The sequence below is a fragment of the Tenrec ecaudatus genome, chromosome 12 (genome assembly GCF_050624435.1).
Source record: "Tenrec ecaudatus isolate mTenEca1 chromosome 12, mTenEca1.hap1, whole genome shotgun sequence".
In the NCBI taxonomy this organism is placed as follows: Eukaryota; Metazoa; Chordata; class Mammalia; order Afrosoricida; family Tenrecidae; genus Tenrec; species Tenrec ecaudatus.
The window spans coordinates 17671816-17691847 of record NC_134541.1 but is presented as its reverse complement, the minus strand read 5'-3'; the positions used below and the strand labels follow the sequence as shown (position 1 = coordinate 17691847).

Here is a 20032-nt window from a genome sequence, read left to right as displayed (position 1 = left end):
AAGACAGCAGGAAGCTGGCTGTCAGAAAACACGCCCGTTTCTCAGCTCAGAGCCTCGCCGCACTTCCTGCACTGGCCTCACGCAGATTAGTCCTCACTCAACACCTGCACTGCACTGACTACCCTGTGAGGCAAATGAGCTACAGAAGTTAAGGAGCTTACCCAAGGACACCCAGCTAGCCATAGAGCAGAATTGGGATTCAAAGCCAGCTCACTGCCACCGAGTCAATGCGAACTGACCCTGTGGGACGGGGTAAAAAAAGCCCAACTCCAAGCCAGTTTCCTCTCGGCAGTTGCCATTAGGATGTACTTGGTGTTACTCGTGTCGCCCAACAGCACCCACAGAATAGGCACTGCTGTGCAAGCCGACTTGTTTTCGGGGGTCTTGAAAGATAAAGCATTATAGTTCTTCACTTCTCAAAGTTGGCAACATTTTATTCCAGAAGCATCTACAAGCAGGCAAAGACTGTAAGGGTGGCTAGAATGTGGCTTGATGGCATTCATCCCATGCCTACTTGGCTGTTTCTCCTTCCAGTGTGTGGGGAACACACCCTGCCCGCTGGAGACAAGACAGGTCCTCCTGGGGGGGGGGGTGGCTGGTGTATTGGTTATGAATCACAGAATGTTCACTTTTCTTGTTGCTTCTGATGATGCAAAAATCAAACCAATGCAGCCTAACCAGCTCTTCAGGTCAGCCATGCCTGGGGAAGTCCGAGCAGAATGCCGAAGCTGTGTGTTTGTCCGACACCCCTGGGAAAAGGGTGCCCACAGCTCCGATCCTTTCCCCCACAGGGGTGTCCCAAGAACCAATAGAGGTCCCCTTATGCCCTAGTGATTTTCCATGTGGAGTCAGCACTTAGTGGTTTCTTCTCTAGTTTTCCTGCCGGTACTCCTTCAAGCCTGTGGCAGCAAATGTCTCAGTAGTGTCTCCTGTCTTTCCGGGGCAAGAGACAACAGGGGCTGATGGAACGGGAACTCTGAAGGCAGCCCTGGGTCTGGGTCTCCTTAGCCTCTTCCCAAGTGAGGTTGGCAGAGCACTAACTTTTCCACCCCTGTTGGACCACGCAAAGGGAGATAGTGACTGCTGGCTCCTTGTGGGCAAGTGGCTGTTTGTGGTACAACTGCTGGCTCCCTGCGGGCAAGTGGCTGTTTATGTGGTACAGATTGTTACTCTTCACCTGCCGCCTTAAGCCTCCCGTGGCTTCAGTCCAGAAGCATCTACAAGTAGTCGGACACCAAACCTGACGGATCTGGCAAAACAAGTGGTGAGCAGCAGTTCCCAGAAAGCAGAAGCTTGCTGAGAGATCTGCATCTAAAAGGAACAGATGCCATCCAGCAATGACTTGCCATGGGAAGGGGAAAAAAATAGAACCTGGTTCAAATGTTATACTTTGGTCTAGAACATTAAAAGTACTGACAACCAAACCATGGTCATTCTTGGCCCGTCTCAAAATAAATGTTTCCCAACGCATTGAGGGTCCAGCAAGGCCAACCCTCTGGCGTGGTCTTCCAGCTAAAGGAAGAAGCAGCTGTTGCCTTTGATGCTGCCTAGAGCACCAGCTGGACTCCGAGCCAGGGAGCTCACGCTGACAGCTGAGATGGGACGGCACCATGGGAAGATCGGAGGAGTCGAGACACTGCCCTGCTTTGCCAAATTTGGTCCTGGCCTTCCTCAAAACGCGGGCACCTTTTCTGCCTGCTTTAATCCAGCACTACTAAAGTAAGACTGGCTTACTCCCAACAGGCAGACTTTACCCATTCTTAACCGCCAAGCAAGCAGACACGCTGCCCCTTAGTACTGCTTAAGAAACTGCTACTTCAGAGTAATATCGACTTATCATGAGAAAAAAAATAAACACTTTATTCAGATTTTTATCACATGTATGTTACAGGTTAGAATTACATTGAGTTACAGGAAGCTGGGGTGCGGGGTGGCAGTGGCAGGTGTCTTGTAGCCGAGAACTTGCAAAGTTGTCACCTGGCTGGTGCTGCTGCTGAGGGGGGACGGGGGAGACCATCTGGTTCCACAGGGGTCAATGCAGAGCCCCAGCTGCGGCCAGCCTGCAAATATTGTGATGCTTCCACTCTGGACCCTGAGACCACTTACTGGCTTCAAAGACTTGGTTGCAGCAGTGCATTATCAGGCCCCGCTCTCCTGCCTGCTTGCGACCTTGTCCCAACTCTTCAGTTCTCTGAGAAACAGCTGCCACGTAGGCTCCGTCCAGGTCTGGCCAAACATCTTTGCCCTTTGAATATTGTCCAGTCTCATTTTTGCCAATATTGAAGAGAGCAGCTTCAGCCAGATGGCTTAATATGAAGCACTTGGCAAATTTACTCAAAACCATAGGTTCGGAGACATATTTGGCTTGCCAAACATATTTTAACTTCAGGTTAAAAAAAGAAAGAGACCACTCAGTCTGCAACGCAAAGCTCTGTGCTCGAGCCTGCAATCCAGGATGGTGTTGGCATCTGCTTCAGTAGCACCACCCACCCCACCCAGTATTTCCAGTGCCCCAGGGAATGGCATCGACTTCAGGAAAACAGGGCTCTAAGCCATCGATTGTACAAATGAAGGCAGCACTAAGGTTCAGGGGCCAAGATCATAAAGCAGTGGCAATCAATAAATATCAGCCGGCCAGCACAACCGCTGGACACAGGCCACGCTGGGATGCAGAGTCCCTGCTATTACCACTGTGAAGACCGCCGCCCACCTAACCTACTGTCCTTTTGCTCCTAAATAAATGGAACCCGACTGCTCAGGTGCTTAGCCCAGCATCACCCCATAATCTCCCTCTCCCCACACATCTGATCAACTGCCAACTTTCTGAGTATGCTCCCTTTTGCCCTTCACACAAGGTCCAAACTCTGGAGTGTAGTTTTAAAATCCCTTCATAATCTGGTCTCTGCCCACTTTCCCCTTTTCTAGCTATACTAACCCCCGCCCCCAATTGCCCTGTCTTGCACACCCAGCCTCACCTGCCCGTCTCTGACACATTCCCACACCCCCATTCGGAACAGTTCTTGCTTTTGAGATCCCTCCTGCAGCAAGCCTACCGTAACACTAACCAGGCACCGCTCAAGTCTTTAATTCTAAAGACTTCCATTTCTAAACCCTCACATGAATGACACCCCACTGTCCCCCCTCATATGCCTGCTCTTCACTCTGTGTGCTACCTTCAGAGAGAGCCTCGGCGTGCCCGATGCAGGGCAGACACCAAGGAGCCTTGTGTCTAGAGAACAGGCAGAGCACGCTGCTCTTCGCGGATGAGTTTCATGACGGTGCCTCTCTCGCTTCTCCTCCACCAAGACGACAGTGAGGCAACTTTCGATGACTGCCCAATGTTACTTACCAAGCAGCTCTTCCACGGCACACGGAATGGACCAACTGGCTAGGCGCTCAACAACCCTCCTGTCCCTTACAATCCCACCAATACACCATGGCTGCTGACTCCAAAAACCTACTTAAAGAAGGGGCTTAAAGTCTTTCCATTTTAATCAAATACCATTAGAATGCAAATGTAGTAAATCCACATGCATTTGGTTTGTACAGACTCATAACCAGAGAATTACAGACTGGCAGTGCAATGCTTTTCCAGAGAGCTCTTCACTAACCCACCCGCCCACAAAGTGGGGACAGGAGTGCACTTAGCAACGCCATGAACTCAAATCAAGCAGCATCGATGCCACAGTGTTAAAAAAAAAATTAAAGACTCAAAATATAAAGTAGCAGCCACCTGGCAACTGCTCTTTTGGGGACAGGGGAGCTCTCCTGTGCTCCTGCCCTCACTCTCCCGAGTGTATGCAGGGGACAAGCGGGCTGGTCTCACACCGGGGAAGCTTTCAGAGAACATGTGTCAGATAAATGCTTTCTGAAGGATACTGCCATAGAAATATATTATATTACTGATACCCTCAATTACCCAACATTTGTCTATCTTACATTTGAAATCATAGCAGTAGGAAACCTACAGATCTAGAATAAAGAACTCTCTTCACAGCACAGCTGCAGTTCACTTTAAATAGCAAAACCTTTCCTTCCGTACGACAGCCTTACAGAGACGTGCTGTACAGCGCGGTGAACAGCTAAGATCCTGCACCAAGCACTACTCCATCTTGCTATCCGACATAAACTGGGACACAGTCCAATCCGCAAAGCGTCCACTGAATATTGTCACTGAAGCAAAGATAAAAGGGATATGAGCTTTCAGCAGGAGACCTTTATGAATCGCGGTGGTCTTGGTGACACTCGGATTCAGCTGAAATCCCGACCGGTGAGGACGAGGGGAGCCACAAGGGACCAGGTGTACAGGAAGAGGCAGACCCAGCTGGAGCTGATCTTGACCCACACCACTGACCACTTGCTGGTCATGGTCTGGAACTCCGCATCCGGGCTGAAAAGAGAGAGTCAGGTAATGAAGGCGGATATAGGGCAGCAATCAGCAATGCTCAGCCAAAGCCGAGGGCAACAGCTGGCACGACTTCTCGTGAAGGATGGCCACACAGAAAATTGAGAAATAGGAGTGGACCAGATCACTAAAAATTGTCACTCATTCTTTTCCATATTCTCATACTTATTCTTCTATTGATTTTCTCTCCACTCCCCCTCCCTCGTTAAGAGCCTAAGAGCCCAGGTGGTTTAAGTGTTATGCTGTGTCTGCAAGGTCAACAGTTTGAAACTTACTAGCAGCTGCTCAGAAGACAGACAGGGTTTTCTTTTCCCATTAACAGTCAGCGTCTCGGAAACTCAGGGGGCACGTCTGTAGGGTGGCTATGAGTGAGTCTGGTTTTGTGGGTAGGACAGCCAGTCTGAACGAATGCCCCACGACTGACATTCCAGCTGGCCCTTAGTCCCCTTCAGGTCTGGAAGGGAGCTCACTCTGATGGCTCAGTTCCCAGTGGATCAAGACAGGTTCATAAGGGAGACAGACATGCCTTACAGCAGTCAACTGTTTGAGGGCAAAAGGGCAGCGTTTACCGGGGATGACGTTCAGAGGGTGGGGAAAGAGAAAGAAGAATGGAAACAGGAAACACCTGGAGGAAGGGGCTAGGTGATGCTCACAATGGGAGATTGCGGCTGATGCCATGAAGACAGACGCGTATGGATTAAAAGGGACACTTGCCCACCTCGCCCAGTCCACAGAACACAGCCAACCCGGTGTCACCTGCAAGTACTGTGCTCCTTGCCACACAAGGTCCTCCGTGAAACCGAGTCGGCACTTCATCTACAGCAAAGCTGAAAGGGCCAATCAGTGGAAGGCAGAACAGCAACCACAAAGAGCCAATAACGAGACTGGCCGCTGGCTCATTAGGAAAAACCTAATCCGTTTATGGCACAGCTTGCTCACGCCCATCAAGCTGATTCTGACTCAGAGAGCCCGTGGGGCAGAGTAGAACTGCCCCAGGTGCGTTTCCGAGACTGGCGATCTGACGAGCCTCATCTTTCTCCCACAGATCGGATGGGGGGCTTGAACTGCTGATCTCTATGCAGTCAGAAGCTCAAATTGTAGCCCATCATAATGCCAGGGCTCCTCATCATGGCCCAAGTGCTTTAGAAACCGTTCAATGGGAAGCTCATTTTCTATGTAAACTTTCACCTCCAAGAGTTTCATAAAGAATGTGGGCAGGTTTTAAATGGAGGCGGGGACAAAGGACTGTTTCCAAAGAGCCAGCACTGAACCCAACTTCATGATGCAGGTAAGAATAAAGGATCCAGGGGACAAGACCACATACGGAGATTTTACAGAAAGCCCGAGAGGTGGGCCGGTGGTGGTTCAGTCTGTGACCCTACCTGTACCAGTTGGTCAGGGTCATCATGATGTACAGAGAGGCCAAGCAGAGCAAGAGGTGGAAGAAAGAGTAGCTGTACTGCACTCCCTCCTTCTCGTTGTCCACAGCTCGCCGAGGGCGTCCATCTTCTTCATCGTTGCCACCACTGGCAGCTGTATCACTGAGGATCACGCTGTCACTCCCAGACAAAGTCAACTTGTTCACTTGGCTTTTACTGGAATTGCGAATGCTGAAAATGAGCCAAAGATGGGTGAATCAGAAAGGGGCCGTGAGGGTGAACGGCTGCCTCTGGCCTAAGGTTTTTTAATTTGAGCTGCTCCTACGTTAGGGACTGCAAGCTGAAGGGTTTATGAAGGCCCTGCTTAAGGTCCTGGAATATTGCCCTTTGTCACAAGACTCTCCCCTAAGCTACTCCATGAGGGCATAATTACCTAGCAGTCCCCACAACACACACTGTGCTCTGATGCCCAGGCCCACAGCCTCAGTGTCTCTCCTATGCTTAGTATATAAGAGCTCTGACCCCTTAAATTCCTTAAATTCTCTATGTGGCATTTCTTCTAGGAAACTCCCTGGCTTAGGAGACACTCCTCAAATCCCCAGAGCCCCCTCTGCCACCACACTCATCAGACTGAGTCTCTCTTGCTCGGCAAAGAACTCCTGAAGTCATCCAGACATGTCTAGCACAAGGGAGACATTAAGTAAAGGTGTGTTACATGTCTAGCTGAACCAAGAGTGCAGAGAAAGGGCAGTATCTAACAATTGTCTAATAGACTCAGAAAAAAAGCTTTCGGAAAAAATCCAACACCCTTTCATGTAAAAAACATGCCAAAAACAAGGAAAAGGCACTTTCTCAGGCTGATCAGGACGTCCCTGGAAAAGCCCACTCCTGACAGACTATGGGGGAAGGCTGCGTACTCTCCCTCTAAGGGCAAGACAGGGTCTGCTCTCCACTGTGCTAGAAGTACCTGTCAAAACCAGAGTAAGGCGAGGCCAGGCCAGGCCAGCATGAAACTCAGGCTAGGCGAATGTAGAGACAAACGACTACGGGCTCCTAAGGGGGCCCAGCGGGGACACTTCAAGAAGGAAGAAAATATTTTGATTTTGATTATGGTAGCAATTATACAACACTGCTTGATGTGGCTGAACTATGGAATGGAATGATGTTTGCATTAGCTCCTAATAAAATGTTTGGAAAATAAGTAAATAAATAAAAAGAAAACAAAAGGAATTCAGAATGAAAAGATATAAATGGTATTTGTAGATTACCTGATCTTGATTACAGAAAATCTAGCAATTAATAATCCAAAAATTAAAGAACAATTCCATTTAAAATAGTTTCAAAAAATTCTTAGGACTAAAGCTAACAAACAGACTGGCACCTATCCAAGACTGAAAGAAACACCTACCTCGATGGAGGACAAAGACTAGTCTTTCTAGGCCCCCCCCGGATGAGATAATGACCTGGGAAACCCACAGGGCGGCTGTACCCGGTCCCACAGGGTGGCTACGGGTTGGTGTCAACTGGATAGCATTGAGTTGGGGGGTTTTGTTTTTTGAGAAACTAGATGGAAAGACAGTCCATAATCATGGACTAAAGACTTGATTATTGCTCAGATGGCAAAACGTGTAACAATCCAGATTCGGTATAATATGGTATCAACTGGCAACCCTGGCTACCTGCGGGTGGACCAGAAGCTCTTAATGTATATAATCCTGCAGTGTTCAACTGTTCTTTACAGCGATAGAGAGCCTTCAAGAGAATCCTAATGTAAGCACACTTAACCTACCTCGAATACAAAACGCAGCACAAAGAGACTATCAGCCCCAGCAAGCTCTGGACATCCAGGTAATGCCCGCTATGTGCTGACGGAGCAAGTGTAGGGCTTGGAGTAGATGAATTCCCAGGGGCCGAGGCTGACGCAGTGATGTGTGTGATGATCCTCATCAGGCTGGGTTTGCAGGAATGGTCTGGAAACAAGAAGTGATGCTTCATCATGACCCTGGTTCTAGCTCGTCCCATGCCACAAAAGGGGGTGGGGAGTGGTGGTGTCTGGATGGTAAACAGGACTATATCATACTCAGCAGTCAGTCCGTTTGTGGTGGACCCAGTGACTGTAGGAAGAAGTGAAAAAGGGAACGGCGGACAGCAGACCATCCATCAAAGCGCCAGGACGCCACTCTTAACGTCACTGGGTGTGGTCTCACTGGTGGCTTTTTGGTTCGACCAAGGCTTGAGCCATAGTGTCGCCCGAGTGTCACTTGCACAGTTATGAAGGGACACACTGAATACGAAGTCATACTGGAGGCTCTATAGCCATTACTTATTTTTAAAAGGGGTTCAACAGAGCATGCTGAGAAGCCATGCTGCAGTTCTACAAAGGAGGGTAGAACCTCCAGCTGTTTCTCGTGTGCCTACAAGGGCAATGCCACCAAAGGGCTGCAGCAGCTGAGCTCGCTATGCCGAATCCAGGAACAGAAAGGCTAGGCCCCGCGTCACGTGTGAACGGGCGTGGGCATGAAACTGGAAGGGCATCTGTGATCACGTAGAGACATGGTACAGATAAGTGGTCTTCTTTGTTTTGTTGGCCTTCCTTTAAGCCAGGGTTCCTCAGACTTTTTAAACAGAGGGCCAGTTCACTGTCCCTCAGACCCGATGGAGGGCTGGACTATAGTTTTTTTTAACTATGAACAAATTCCTATGCACAATGCACATATCTTATTTTGAAGTAAAAAACCAACAACCAAACGGGGCAAAAACACCCGGCAGGCCGGATAAATGTCCCCAGCGGGCTGTAGTTTGAGGACCTCTGCTCTAAGCTCCAGTTTTGTCACCCACGCAAGGGGCAGTGTCCTGCCTTTTTTTGTCAAATGAATGTGCTATTGAGTTCACTTACCGGGTTCACTGGACATGGCTGAGGAGGTGAGGAACATGGTGTACAGGGTGATGCAGGACGACTGCAGGAGGCCAGAACAAGGCTGGTGTTCCTGTGAAATCAAAAGGAAGACAATGCCACACGGAGCTCAACGAGTGGTTTTCTCAAGTGGGACTCAGGGAGCATTCAGCGGGAAGGTAACAAATGGCTTGCTGTTTTTTCTAGCTTGGGAAAGAACCAGGCCTGGGGAAGCATGCTCTATTGGTTCTCAAGGCGTTTCAGAACCTGGAGGTGCCTGTGCATCACACAGGGCGGCTTTCATGTCCTAATCCCTTCATGCGGGGTAAACCGTCTCAGTGTCTGGTTTTGGGGTGTCACCAACAAAATTTCCAGTTCCATTTTTAAAAGAAGTGATGGTGGCTGGATGTGGATTTTCAAACACTCCCACGACACTCAAGAGCATGGACCAAAGCCACCTGTTTTAAGTCAATTCCCTCCGTTACCAGGGCTCCCGAGAACCATGCCCATGGCTTAAGTACTTCTAAGAACTCTGAAGTCTCAAGTCACTGGGGTGGTGAGCCAACGTTAATTAAGATCCATTCATAAGGGAAAAGATGCAGCAAGTAGTCTTACCTGGACTTTCGGATGAATGGATATGAAAGAAACCACAGTGCACAGGATCAGATTAATGCTGATGAAGCACTTGTTTTCCGTGCAGCCATCTGGCTTGGTGAAGTAGACGTAGAACAGCACAACCAAGACGAATGACAGGAGGTAAAAGCAGCTTGTGGCAGACAATAAAGCTGCAGAGGGACAGAGAAAACAACCTGAATGCTTGTCACGGCACCACAACTACCGCACCCATCTGCGAATAAGCCGAGGTCTTCAGCACATTTTTATGCTGTTTTTGTGCTAAAATTAGGTGCCTCAGCTGATATTTGGATCGGCTTATACTCGAGTATATAAATGTTTACAATGGAGATTAGCTTTCTTCTGCTTTACATAAAAATAGAGGCATAATTTCACTTTTTGGCAGTCAATAATTGACGGTGACGCCAAAGAAATCCCCTGGTTGAAGTTTCAGGTTGCATGAGGAGTTGGCTCAATGTTTAACTCCAGAATCTACCAAATTCCCATCCTGGATCACTCACTTTGGCTTAAAGGGTTGGGGAGACTATTATAATGGTCGTGACCCACAATGTAAGTGACCCCGCTACTGTGAGATGCCCCCGCAGGAGCTCTGACACACGGGAGCCCAACGCTCAACGAGCAGAGCACTGCCACCTCCGCACCATCCGGGGGCTCACTGTGAAGCTTGAGCCCATTGTTGCAGCCACTGCATCGATCCATCTTGTTAGAGATCCTCTTTGCCAGCTGCCCCTCTACCAAGCATGAGGTCCTTCTCCAAAGACCGGTCCTTCCTGATGCCGGGCCTGGTGTGGGTGAGCTGACACCCCACCACCACCATCCTCCCATCTTAGGCACATGCTGGCTGTACTTCTTCCAAAACCATCTTATTCTTCTCAAAGTATGTATCTACTCAATGTTCCCCAACATAATTCAAAGACACGCATTCTTCTGTCTTCCTTATTCCCCATCTAATTTTTACATGTATCTGATGAAACTGAAGATGCCATGGCTTGAGGCAAGTACACCTTAGCCTCACGGTAGAGATTTTCTGTGAAACGTGGGCCCGATGCAATCCGTCACGAGCGTGTGACTCCAAGTCAACGGAGATCCTTGACCACGTCCACACTTTGTGTCGCCATATCATACTGCTTACTGTTGCAGATGTCAGGAGGTTCTATTTTGAGGTGCCATTCACACTGAGGGATACAATCCTTGATCTTCATCACTAAATGCTTCTCATCCTCTTCGCTTTCAGCGAGCAAGACTGTGTCATCCGCATAAACCAGATTATTAAGACTTTTCCTCCAATCCTAAAGCCAGCTTCTCCGATGGTTCTAGAATTCCTACTCTGGGTAGGAATCCGTAATTTATTATGAGCCACAAACAGTCGCATAGTCAGTAAGACATAGCTAAGTGCCTCTTCTGAACCCAATCTGAATTCCTGGCAATTCTATTATGTACTTCTGCAATCTTTTACAAATCACCTGTTATCTGCTTGGTATAATGGAGGAATACTATATGTAAGAGCCCCCAATAAAATGATTGTACATTAAAAAAACCATCGATTGGTAAGAGTTGTATGAGTTGGTAAGAGTTGTATGAGTCCCTAATAAAATGTAAAAGAAGAAAAGAGAAAAAAATGATTAGGGCAAAGACTGTACAGATGTGCTTTATACAATTGATGTATGTATATATATGAACTGTGAAAAGAATTGTATGAGCCCCAATAAATTGTTAAAATTTAAAAAAAAAGAAACAAAAAAAAACCATCGATCAACATTTTAGCTGCATGTGATTATGTCAGCATCTCTTTGGAGTGGGTACAAATACAGATCTCATCTAGTTGGCTGGCCAGGTATCTTCTTATTTTAGAAGAATGAATGTTTACTGTGTTGCATCTTGTTGGTGGAAGCATCTCAGTTAGTAATGCCAATTCTCGGAACCTGGGGGTTTTGCCCATGTCTTCAGTGCACCTTGGACTTCATCTTTTAATGCCAACTCTCAATTGTACGCTGCCTCCTGAAATGGTTAAAAATCCCCCCAACCCCTGGCTTTTTTTCAACTTGGCTAAATAAATTATGGCACATCCAGTCTCTAGACAACTTGTCACATGTACGAATCACTCACTGGCATGGATGAACAGTCATTGCCTCTACTGAGTGCAGGTCCAAAGTCCCTCTCGATCACCAGAAGCATGTTAAGTCTTACTCCCAGCCTAGACCTTAAGTGCTCTTGACCAGTCAGTAGGACTCTTAGGAGATTTAGGGTCACTCTCTCAAAATCCACCCAACCAACCAGAGCTGCTCACCGCTCTGCCGGAGGTAACCCCTAGTAGAATCTATCTGGGCCCCCCCACCCATGGAGACAAGGTACTCAAAACAAGGACTATACCAGTAAATGATAACTTACAAAATCCCTTTCTTGATCTAAATGCATCTAATTAAATTCCAAAACAAATGAATGGGATTTGTTATCTGTGTTAGTCCCTTTTGTAATTCAAACAATTCCGAACTGGCTCCGGTTTGTGTTTTAAAAGAGCTCGACATGGGGGTGCGGGTAAGCCATCACCAGGTCTCCTTGGATGTTGACTCTCGCTGAGCTGAGGCACCTACCGGCATACCAGCACCTTGGGTTTCCTTCTTCCATCTTTCTGACCCAATCCTCATTCCAAGAGTGAACGCAATCCACCAACAACACCAGCTGGATGAGGATGAACAAGAAGGCCCCTATCAGGCCAATAACAAACCAGGCTGCAAACCAAAAGAGCAGAGTTATTCTGTAGCACAGGAGTCACATGTTTAGGACCGTTTTTGGTTGCTTTTTAAAAGAAAGCCTCTTTACTGGTACTGGTAGGTTCAGGTACAAGGGGTTCCCACGAACATAAAGCCTGGCAAGACCTTCTGGGCAAAAGGGGCATGGCAGGTGGTGATGGGGCAGGCTCAGAACTTGGGCTTCCTGGCAAACACATACTTCTGACACTCGGGGACAATATAGAAATTATGATACAAAACTCAACAAGGGAAAAGCATAAAAGCCCTACAGAGCCACCCCTCACCCAGGTCACCTGACCTCGGAGCATGGGACAAGGGGCCCAGGATGGACTATGCACCCCAAGCCCGAAGATGGCAGTCAGGGGTACCCTGTGGGTCCTGAGCAAGTCACTGGGGTTGTCATAAAGAGATGAGGCATTTCAGAATCTCGTTGCCCAACACTCTAAAGAGACTTCAACTCAATGGAGAACTGTTAAGGACTGATTCTGTCTCCACAAGAAGCAGAAGTGTCCTGCTGGGTTTCACACTTTTTAAATTTTGTTTTAGCTTGTGCCAAGGGACATTCCAAATGCTATTAACAGCTTGTCTTTTACTTGAGAGGAGGGCAATCGGTATGGAAATCCACAGATGTCACTGGATGCCATGGTGAAGCAAGCAGGTTCAGGCAAGAGTGGAACGCAAGAATTGCCAGACTTTAGGTTTCCAAGCTCTGCACTTAGTACTGCACGTGAGTGGGCAAACTTCTACAACCCTGGTGAAAGTACAGCATACAGTGCCAGCAAAGCTCAACAGGAGGCCGGGTGCAAGCCTCTTGGCATTAAGCCATCACTTTAGTACCAAGTCATACAACTGGACAGCATCTCATGTCTGTACAGTACTGCAATAACCGTAATGAAAGCATCATTTAATCCCATCATTCACAGAACCTATAGATCAGTGGTCCTCAACCTTCCTCATGCTGCGACCTTTTAATACAGTTCCTCATGTTGTGGTGACCCCAACCATAAAATTATCTTCGTTGCTACTTCATCGTTGTAATTTTGCTACTGTTATGAATCAGGCAACCCCTATGAAAGGGTCCTTCGACCCCCAAAGGGGTTACAATCCACAGGTTGAGAACCGCTGCTATAGATTCATTCTATTAACTCCCAAAATACTGAATCGTACCTGTGGTGAAATGACCCCCAGGAATGTAGAAAGATCCAACCATGATACCAATAAGGGCAGCAATTTTGAAGAACCAAAACCTATTAAAAATAGAAAAGTGCTTTTCTGAAACGCTATTCTTTGCCTGTACACTGAGAAAAAGTAATTTCTGAAATACAGAGTAAAGGCTAATAACATCACCAACATGATTAGGCTTATTTCTCCCCATGACTAAAGTCACTTCACTCAGGAGTCCACACAAGTTAAGAATGAACAGAGAATAAGTCATTCACTTTCCTAAGTGAGGGATGTGTCTTTTTGGCATCCCCTACTTTTAGGGTGTACATTCGCCATACACACAAATTATGGTAAGTTTTTAAATTTCTAAACTACCATATATACTCGAGTATAAACCGACCCGAATATCAGCCAAGGCACCTAATTTTACCACAAAAACTGCATTAAAAACGTGCTGGAAAACTCGGCTTATACTCGAGTATATACAGTAGTAGAGTTTGCTAAAAACTGAGCCATTAGTGTTATGATTCAGGGGCAAAAGCTATTGCATAGTTCTTGAGGTAGGACACGAGGACTCAGAGGGCAACTTCCTCACTGGCAGAGCAGCACCACCTGTCTTTCCATGCAGTCTCTGTGCTGGCTGATTGCCTGAGAAGAACCAGGCGACCGAGCAGAGTTTCAGGACTAGCTCTAGCCCCTGTAGCTGTGAGATCTCAGGCAATTTACTTACGCTCTCTAAAATCCAATGACTGACTCTGAACTAAAAAGAGGGTGGGGAGAGGCGTGGGGGTTGTAATACCTACAAAGTTTACAAAATCTCCTTTGGTCTTCTAGTGGGAAATGTAAATACATGTAAAACTGTGGGGGTAGGGGGGGTGCGTGGGGCACAGGCATAGAAAAACTGTAAGATAGAAAATCAGTGGCTGAGATATATTCATCCTCTTTTTTGCATACTGTTTAAATCTATTAGGTGCATGCCTCCCTCTTAACAGTAACACGAATACATACAGACATGAAGGGGCTTTACAAAGTTGTGCACTCTGGGAGAGTGGAGGGTGAGTGGATTGGAAAGGGGGAACCGATTACAAGGATCCACATGTGACCTCCTCCCTGGGAGACGGATGGCAGAGAAGGGGGGAAGGGAGACTCCGGTTAGGGCAAGGTATGACAAAATAACAATCTGTAAATTATCAAGGGCTCATGAGGGAGGGGCGAGCAGGTAGGGAGAGGGAAAAAAAAAGAGGACCTGATGCAAAGGGCTTAAGTGGAGAGCAAACGCTTTGAGAATGATTGGGGCAAAGAATGTACGGATGTGCTTTATACAATTGATGTATGTATATGTATGGATTGTGATAAGAGTTGTATGAGCCCCTAATAAAATGCAAAAAAAAAAAAGTTGTGTACACTCTCTCTCTCACACACACACACACAGCACATTGTGTGAGCCATCTGATAGAAGGCCAACATTAAGTACTCAAGAGAGGGGGGCACACCTAACTACCAATTAGTAAGGAGTCCTACATACCCATTGTGTATCCATGCTCGCGGGTCTTGGCTCGTCTTTACTTTCAACGTGAGCAAAAAAAAGCTGAAGAAAAAGATGGCCAGGGCGAAGCTGATCCGATACACGGCTTTATAGCTGACCAACACGTTACAGTCCTCCTCCTCCTGGATGGCATCAGCCATCTTGATTTTAAAGCCACCTTCACAGAATCCAGGAATCTAAAGAGAGTCATTTCAATCCCGTGGGATCATTCACATTTCAACACAGATTGCCCCAATGTAGGAGAACTGAGACTCACAGAATGGCGCACACCAACTGCCAGGTAGTCCGTGACTCTCCAGCTACAACTGCCACCTCATTCTAAAGGCCCAGGCTAGTCTAGCTGTGCTGTTTACATTGTAAACACACCAGAAAGAAATGGTGCCGGGTATTCTATCGCCTTTCTGTGAATTGCCAGATCAGAATCTGAAGATGTGCCCGCCCACTACCTTTATTTCTGGAAAGGACTCATAGCTTCACACTCTGCTTCCTGATTACCCACAGCACTGCAATATCCCAACAATTACACTGAACTTGATTTGGGTCTCCGAATGACAAAGAAGTCACTAATTTTATCGCACAGCAATTATATCTATTTGAAAAACTACAAACACTTCACAACACAACCAACCAAGTCACGGTATTCTCCCACTTACTTTCTTCAGATGCGCTTCCATCCCTTCAGTCAGCATGATGCAGGAGACAGCAGTGCCCAGGAAGAGAATGATGGCATAGGCGAAGCGGGTCAGAACAGAACTCTTCCTACTGGGGCAGCAGCCACACAGCAAGCACGACGCACTGCCGCAGAGGCACGGCACCTACAACAAGAACACCGTGGACATTGGAAGCTTTTAGTTGACTTCTTCGTGACAAAGGTGTGGCAAGAAGTCTACATATAAAGTCTAGTGAAAAGCAAAGTTTGAAAAGTTTCAACCGAGAATATAATATGGGGATGGTGGGGGTAGTGGTGGTGTGTGTGCAAAGATAGAATAAGTGATAAACAGCATGAGACACTGGAGCCAGACCTGGCCTCTGCCAATTGACATGATCTAAACCTATTTCTCCATTTGTAAAGCTGACTCAGTCATTGCTGCTACTGCATTCAATGAGCACTCGAGACACCGTGTAAAACATAATTAAGTGCTAAATAAATGTTGCTAACTGTCACACAGAGAGTACCATTTAAAAAAACAAGATGCTCAGAGATACTCAGACTCAGCTAAAACGACCTCCTGAGCACAGCTGAGGTGACGTCCTGTGAGTCACTCTCCATATGGCTGAGGAACTGCTTGTGTTGCTGTAATGGGTAAGGTCTTCATGCAACAAGACAGGAATTCTGCAGATGGAGCCCCTGGGGCAGCCCAGTCTCACAGGCTGGCCCTTAGGAACCATCCTTATCTTTTTAATAGGTGGTGCCACCTGTAGGTTTTACCCGTTTTGTATGGTTTGGCCCAAGCTGCTAAACTTCTTAAAGGCTAAGTTTCCTCATCTGTAAGAGCAGGCAAAATACCACCTACCCAAACAGGGTTGACATGTGAAGAATGAGAGGCTGTCAAGACCTAGAACAATGCCCGACACTATTGAGCTCTAGTATCTGGTGAGAGCTTCGCTGTGCGTAATCACAAAAGCAGTGGAAAAGCACACCCAAGTTCTTCGTGACACAATTCACAACAGCAACAAGATGGAAACAACGAAATGCCCATCCATCGATGGAAGAATGGGTCTGGAAGAAGGGGTTAACAAGCTTTGGCACACCCACACAATGGAACATTTCACATCCTTAGAATGATGAAACTATGACACACTGTCTGACATGGACGAATTTGAAGGAAATTATACTGAGAGGAATTAATTACAACAGGACAAATATTGTGAGACCATTATAATTTTTTCAAAAATCAAGAAAAGGTTATCTTTTACCAAAAGGAATAGACTGGAGTGGGAGGGGAAGGATGGACAGATGTTGACTTGACTTGAGTGGCGGTGGAAAGAGAATAGCCTACAAAAGGGTCATGAAGGGAACAGAGAAAAGGGACCAGAAAGGTCACTGGGAGATTTGGTAAGTTGCTAAAAAAAACCACACAAACATGAAGATTCGCAGTAATGTCAAAAATAAAATTAAGAGCCATGGGGCAGTGATAAGCTTCTTTCAATTGCTGAAGAGACCCCTTAGAGTGATCCTCGATGCCCCTAGTTTCTACCTCCTCCTCCTCCACTGTTAGCAGAACACCTGGATTCACAGACACAGACACACCCAGAATCCAACCACTTTTCACAGCCAGGAACTACCATCTTACCTGCTGGTACTGGGTTTGCTGTCCACATAGCAACCAGAACCTGTCTCTCTCTGCAAATCCTGCAATACATTCCTCTATTTATCTATTATTTAGCCTAGACCTTTAAATTGGCTGGCAAAGCCCTAAAATGGGGATGTAAAGAATTCGCTCATGCCTACCTGATTTCCTCCTCCCTCTGGGGCACTAAGCTCAGCTGTTCCTACTGAACACATAGCACTCACCGGCCTAGAGAATGGTCCCTGAAGCATGGGCCTGCTTCTGCCACTTCCTTTAGGTCTTCCCTCAGCTGGCACCTTCCTCAGTCACCCTAGGCACTCTATCAACCACGCCAGAAGGTGATGTATCTTACCTCCCACTCGGACTTCCAGCTTTATTTTTGCCATAGCACCTACTTCTAGCACCCTTTGTAGTTCTGGGATGGCCTGCCACGTCCCTCGCAAATGGAAGCTCCATTAAGAAGAGATTTTTGTTTGTCTGCTTCACTGGTATATTCCTAGGGAGGCCTGGTGGTATAGTGATTATACATCATTGCTAACCGTGAGGTCAACAGTTCAAAACCACCAGCTGTTTCTTGAGAAAGAGGATTCCTACTGGTGTCAAGAGTTACAGCCTCAGAAACCCCAGGGGAATGGAATACATTCCTTGCTAATTGGGCAAGCATTTGGAGGGAGTCAATGTCTGTCAGGATATTGGGGAAGGAGAGGGGCGGACACAGGACAGGCAGCTGCTGACAGATTTAAGCACAGAGAAGGCCATTTTAAATCAAATGGAATCCTTCTTGCTAAGCTGGGGTACTACAAAAACAATTATAAAACAGCTCTTTCAGGGATCCCCAAAGAGCTGCCTAAAAAATAAGATAGGTCAAAGCCAAAATGCATTATAAATAATCCAAAGGTATATTTGTTTCAAGTTAGCAAGTCATTATCTAATGTCCTTCTGAAAGCCTATCCATTTTGCAGACTAGTGGATTGCAAAACATAAAAATAATAAATCAACACTGGTCACACCAGAATTTTTTGTAACATAATAGAATATTAAAGACAACCCCCCCCCAAAAAAAAGACAATTCCCTCAACAAATGTTCAGAGCGAAGAACTTCAGGAACTATCTCTACATGGGTCTTTCAGATGACTTTGCGATGGAGTCCATCGAGCAACGTCCTCTAAAAGTCCAACATTCTTGAAGAACGGAAGATACTCTTGTCGCCCAACAAAGGGTGGTGGCGTGGGCTTGAGTCTTGGTCCTAACGGTTGGAAAATCAGGACAGGGAAGGACGTTCAGGAATCGTGCTTTCTTGAAGCGGGTCTAAATGCCAACGCAGCACCCCCTTAGCGATCCGGAAACCTCTTTTTTTTTTTTTTTTAAGGAGCGGCGTTTACAGTTCTCTCTACGGCTCGATGCATCTTTCTCTTGATCCTCACAACCTCCCTCGAGGAAGGCCTCCTATTAAGCGACTCGGTCAGGGTCCCGAAATGCCCAGGCCCACAGCTTCCAAATTTTGGTGAATAATCCACAAGGCCTTCCCTTGCGTGGGAACGCAGACAGGCCTGGGTAAGAGCCCAGCTCAACCACCTGGGCAGCTCTGGCAAAAGTTCAACGCTGGGCGATAAGAAATACGTCAAAACACCTCAAATGAAATAGCGCCGCCGTAGAGACTGGCATCCCACCAGCACCAGCTCCCCCGGAACCCCCGGCCGGAAAGGCTTGCGGGGGCGGGGCGATCGGAAATGTAAACAAAGGAAGCCGCGCCGGCGACTCCGGGACCAACTTGAGGGAAGCCGCCGGGTGCCGGCCGGAGAGCGGGGGGTTCGTGCTCCCCGAGACGTGGTGCAGGCCGGCCCCGGCCCCCAGGCTTCCGAGGCTGGGGTTCTCTGTCGGCCCAGGCGTAGGGCTCCCTCCCCGCCTTCCCAAGATCGCAGGACCCCAGCGCCCGGCACTCACCCAGCTGGCGAGGGAGAAGACGCCCAGCACAGCCCCCATGGTGCCACCGGAGACGGACGCGGGCGGTCAGCAGGACTCGGGCACGGTGTTAACTGCCGGCTGAGGGGAGCTCCGGAACGCGAGGGTCTCGGAGACCGGAAACGCGCCCGGCCCGCGTTGACGCAACTGCGTCATCGCGTGGCCCCGCCCCGCGCCGAGCTCCCATTGGCTGAGGGGACTAAGCCCAACCCACTGCCTCCCAGGCGTTCCCTTCTGCCAGAAGGCGGAGGCGGAGCTAAACAGACCGCGGGTTCATCGGGAGGCGTGGTCTCTACCCTGCGGGAGAGGGGCGGGAAGGCGGGGCTCAGCGGGCTTCCGCGGGGACGAAGACTGGGCCCAACCTGCCCACTGGGGACGCTGCGAAGCTTCCATCCACCTCGTTATATTCACTAGTTACACACAAAAGCGATTTGGTATCTAGCCACTTAGAATTTAGGACTATGCCCTGACACGGATAAATACTACGAAGCAGTGTTTATTATATTCTTGGGATATGTTATAGGAATACCTTCATTTCGTGCCTACTATTTAAGAATACTCCTTAGAGGCGAGGAAGGCGAGCACCAGCCTCCGGAGCGTGGCCCACCCTGCACTGCACGCTTCCCAGAGAAAGCAGGGACCATCTGAAACAGTAGTACCCGAAACTCAGCTTTCCCTCTTAAAAGGAACTTGGATTTACAAAAGTGCATCCGCTGTGGGAATTCTTTCAGCACCAGAAGCAAGAGCTGGGGAAAACCATTGCAGAACCCTTAACACTGCTGCTTCCATGAGCATTGATTGTGGATCCCAACCAGACGAAATCCTTGACTACGTCCATCTCTTTTCTGTAGATCATGATGTGACCTACTAGTCTGGCGGTGAGGATTTTGTTTTCTTTACGTTGAGCTGTAAGCCAACAGGATTCCCCTATTTGATTCACGTACAGGTTCCACAGGAGTACAACGCAGTGTTCTGAAATTCCCTTTCTTCTCAAGGCCATCCTTAGTCG

The 20032-nt window shown here is 47.8% G+C and overlaps 1 protein-coding gene across 1 annotated transcript; it reads right to left on the bottom strand.

Annotated features, from left to right (window-relative positions):
* Positions 1-1839: 1839 nt before the first annotated feature.
* On the bottom strand, positions 1840-19162 carry SERINC3 (serine incorporator 3). Its single transcript, XM_075528718.1, has 10 exons — positions 19006-19162; positions 15424-15585; positions 14750-14946; positions 13228-13307; positions 11902-12039; positions 9293-9462; positions 8681-8771; positions 7574-7754; positions 5788-6015; positions 1840-4390 (listed from the first exon to the last, which is right to left on the bottom strand). Exons 1-10 carry the CDS (start codon positions 19042-19044, stop codon positions 4252-4254), a joined length of 1425 nt encoding a protein of 474 aa, XP_075384833.1. The 5' UTR covers positions 19045-19162; the 3' UTR covers positions 1840-4251.
* Between the last annotated feature and the right edge of the window lie 870 nt (positions 19163-20032).

Excerpts from the sequence above, each read along its gene's own strand:
- SERINC3 (XM_075528718.1), bottom strand. The coding sequence starts at position 19,044 with ATGGGGGCTGTGCTGGGCGTCTTCTCCCTCGCCAGCTGG. Across the intron at positions 7,755-8,680 it reads AGCCATGTCCAGTGAACCCG|ACCATTCCTGCAAACCCAGC; the intron begins GTAAGTGAACTC and ends TCTTGTTTCCAG. Across the intron at positions 6,016-7,573 it reads TGCTGCGTTTTGTATTCGAG|CATTCGCAATTCCAGTAAAA; the intron begins GTAGGTTAAGTG and ends GCTCATTTTCAG.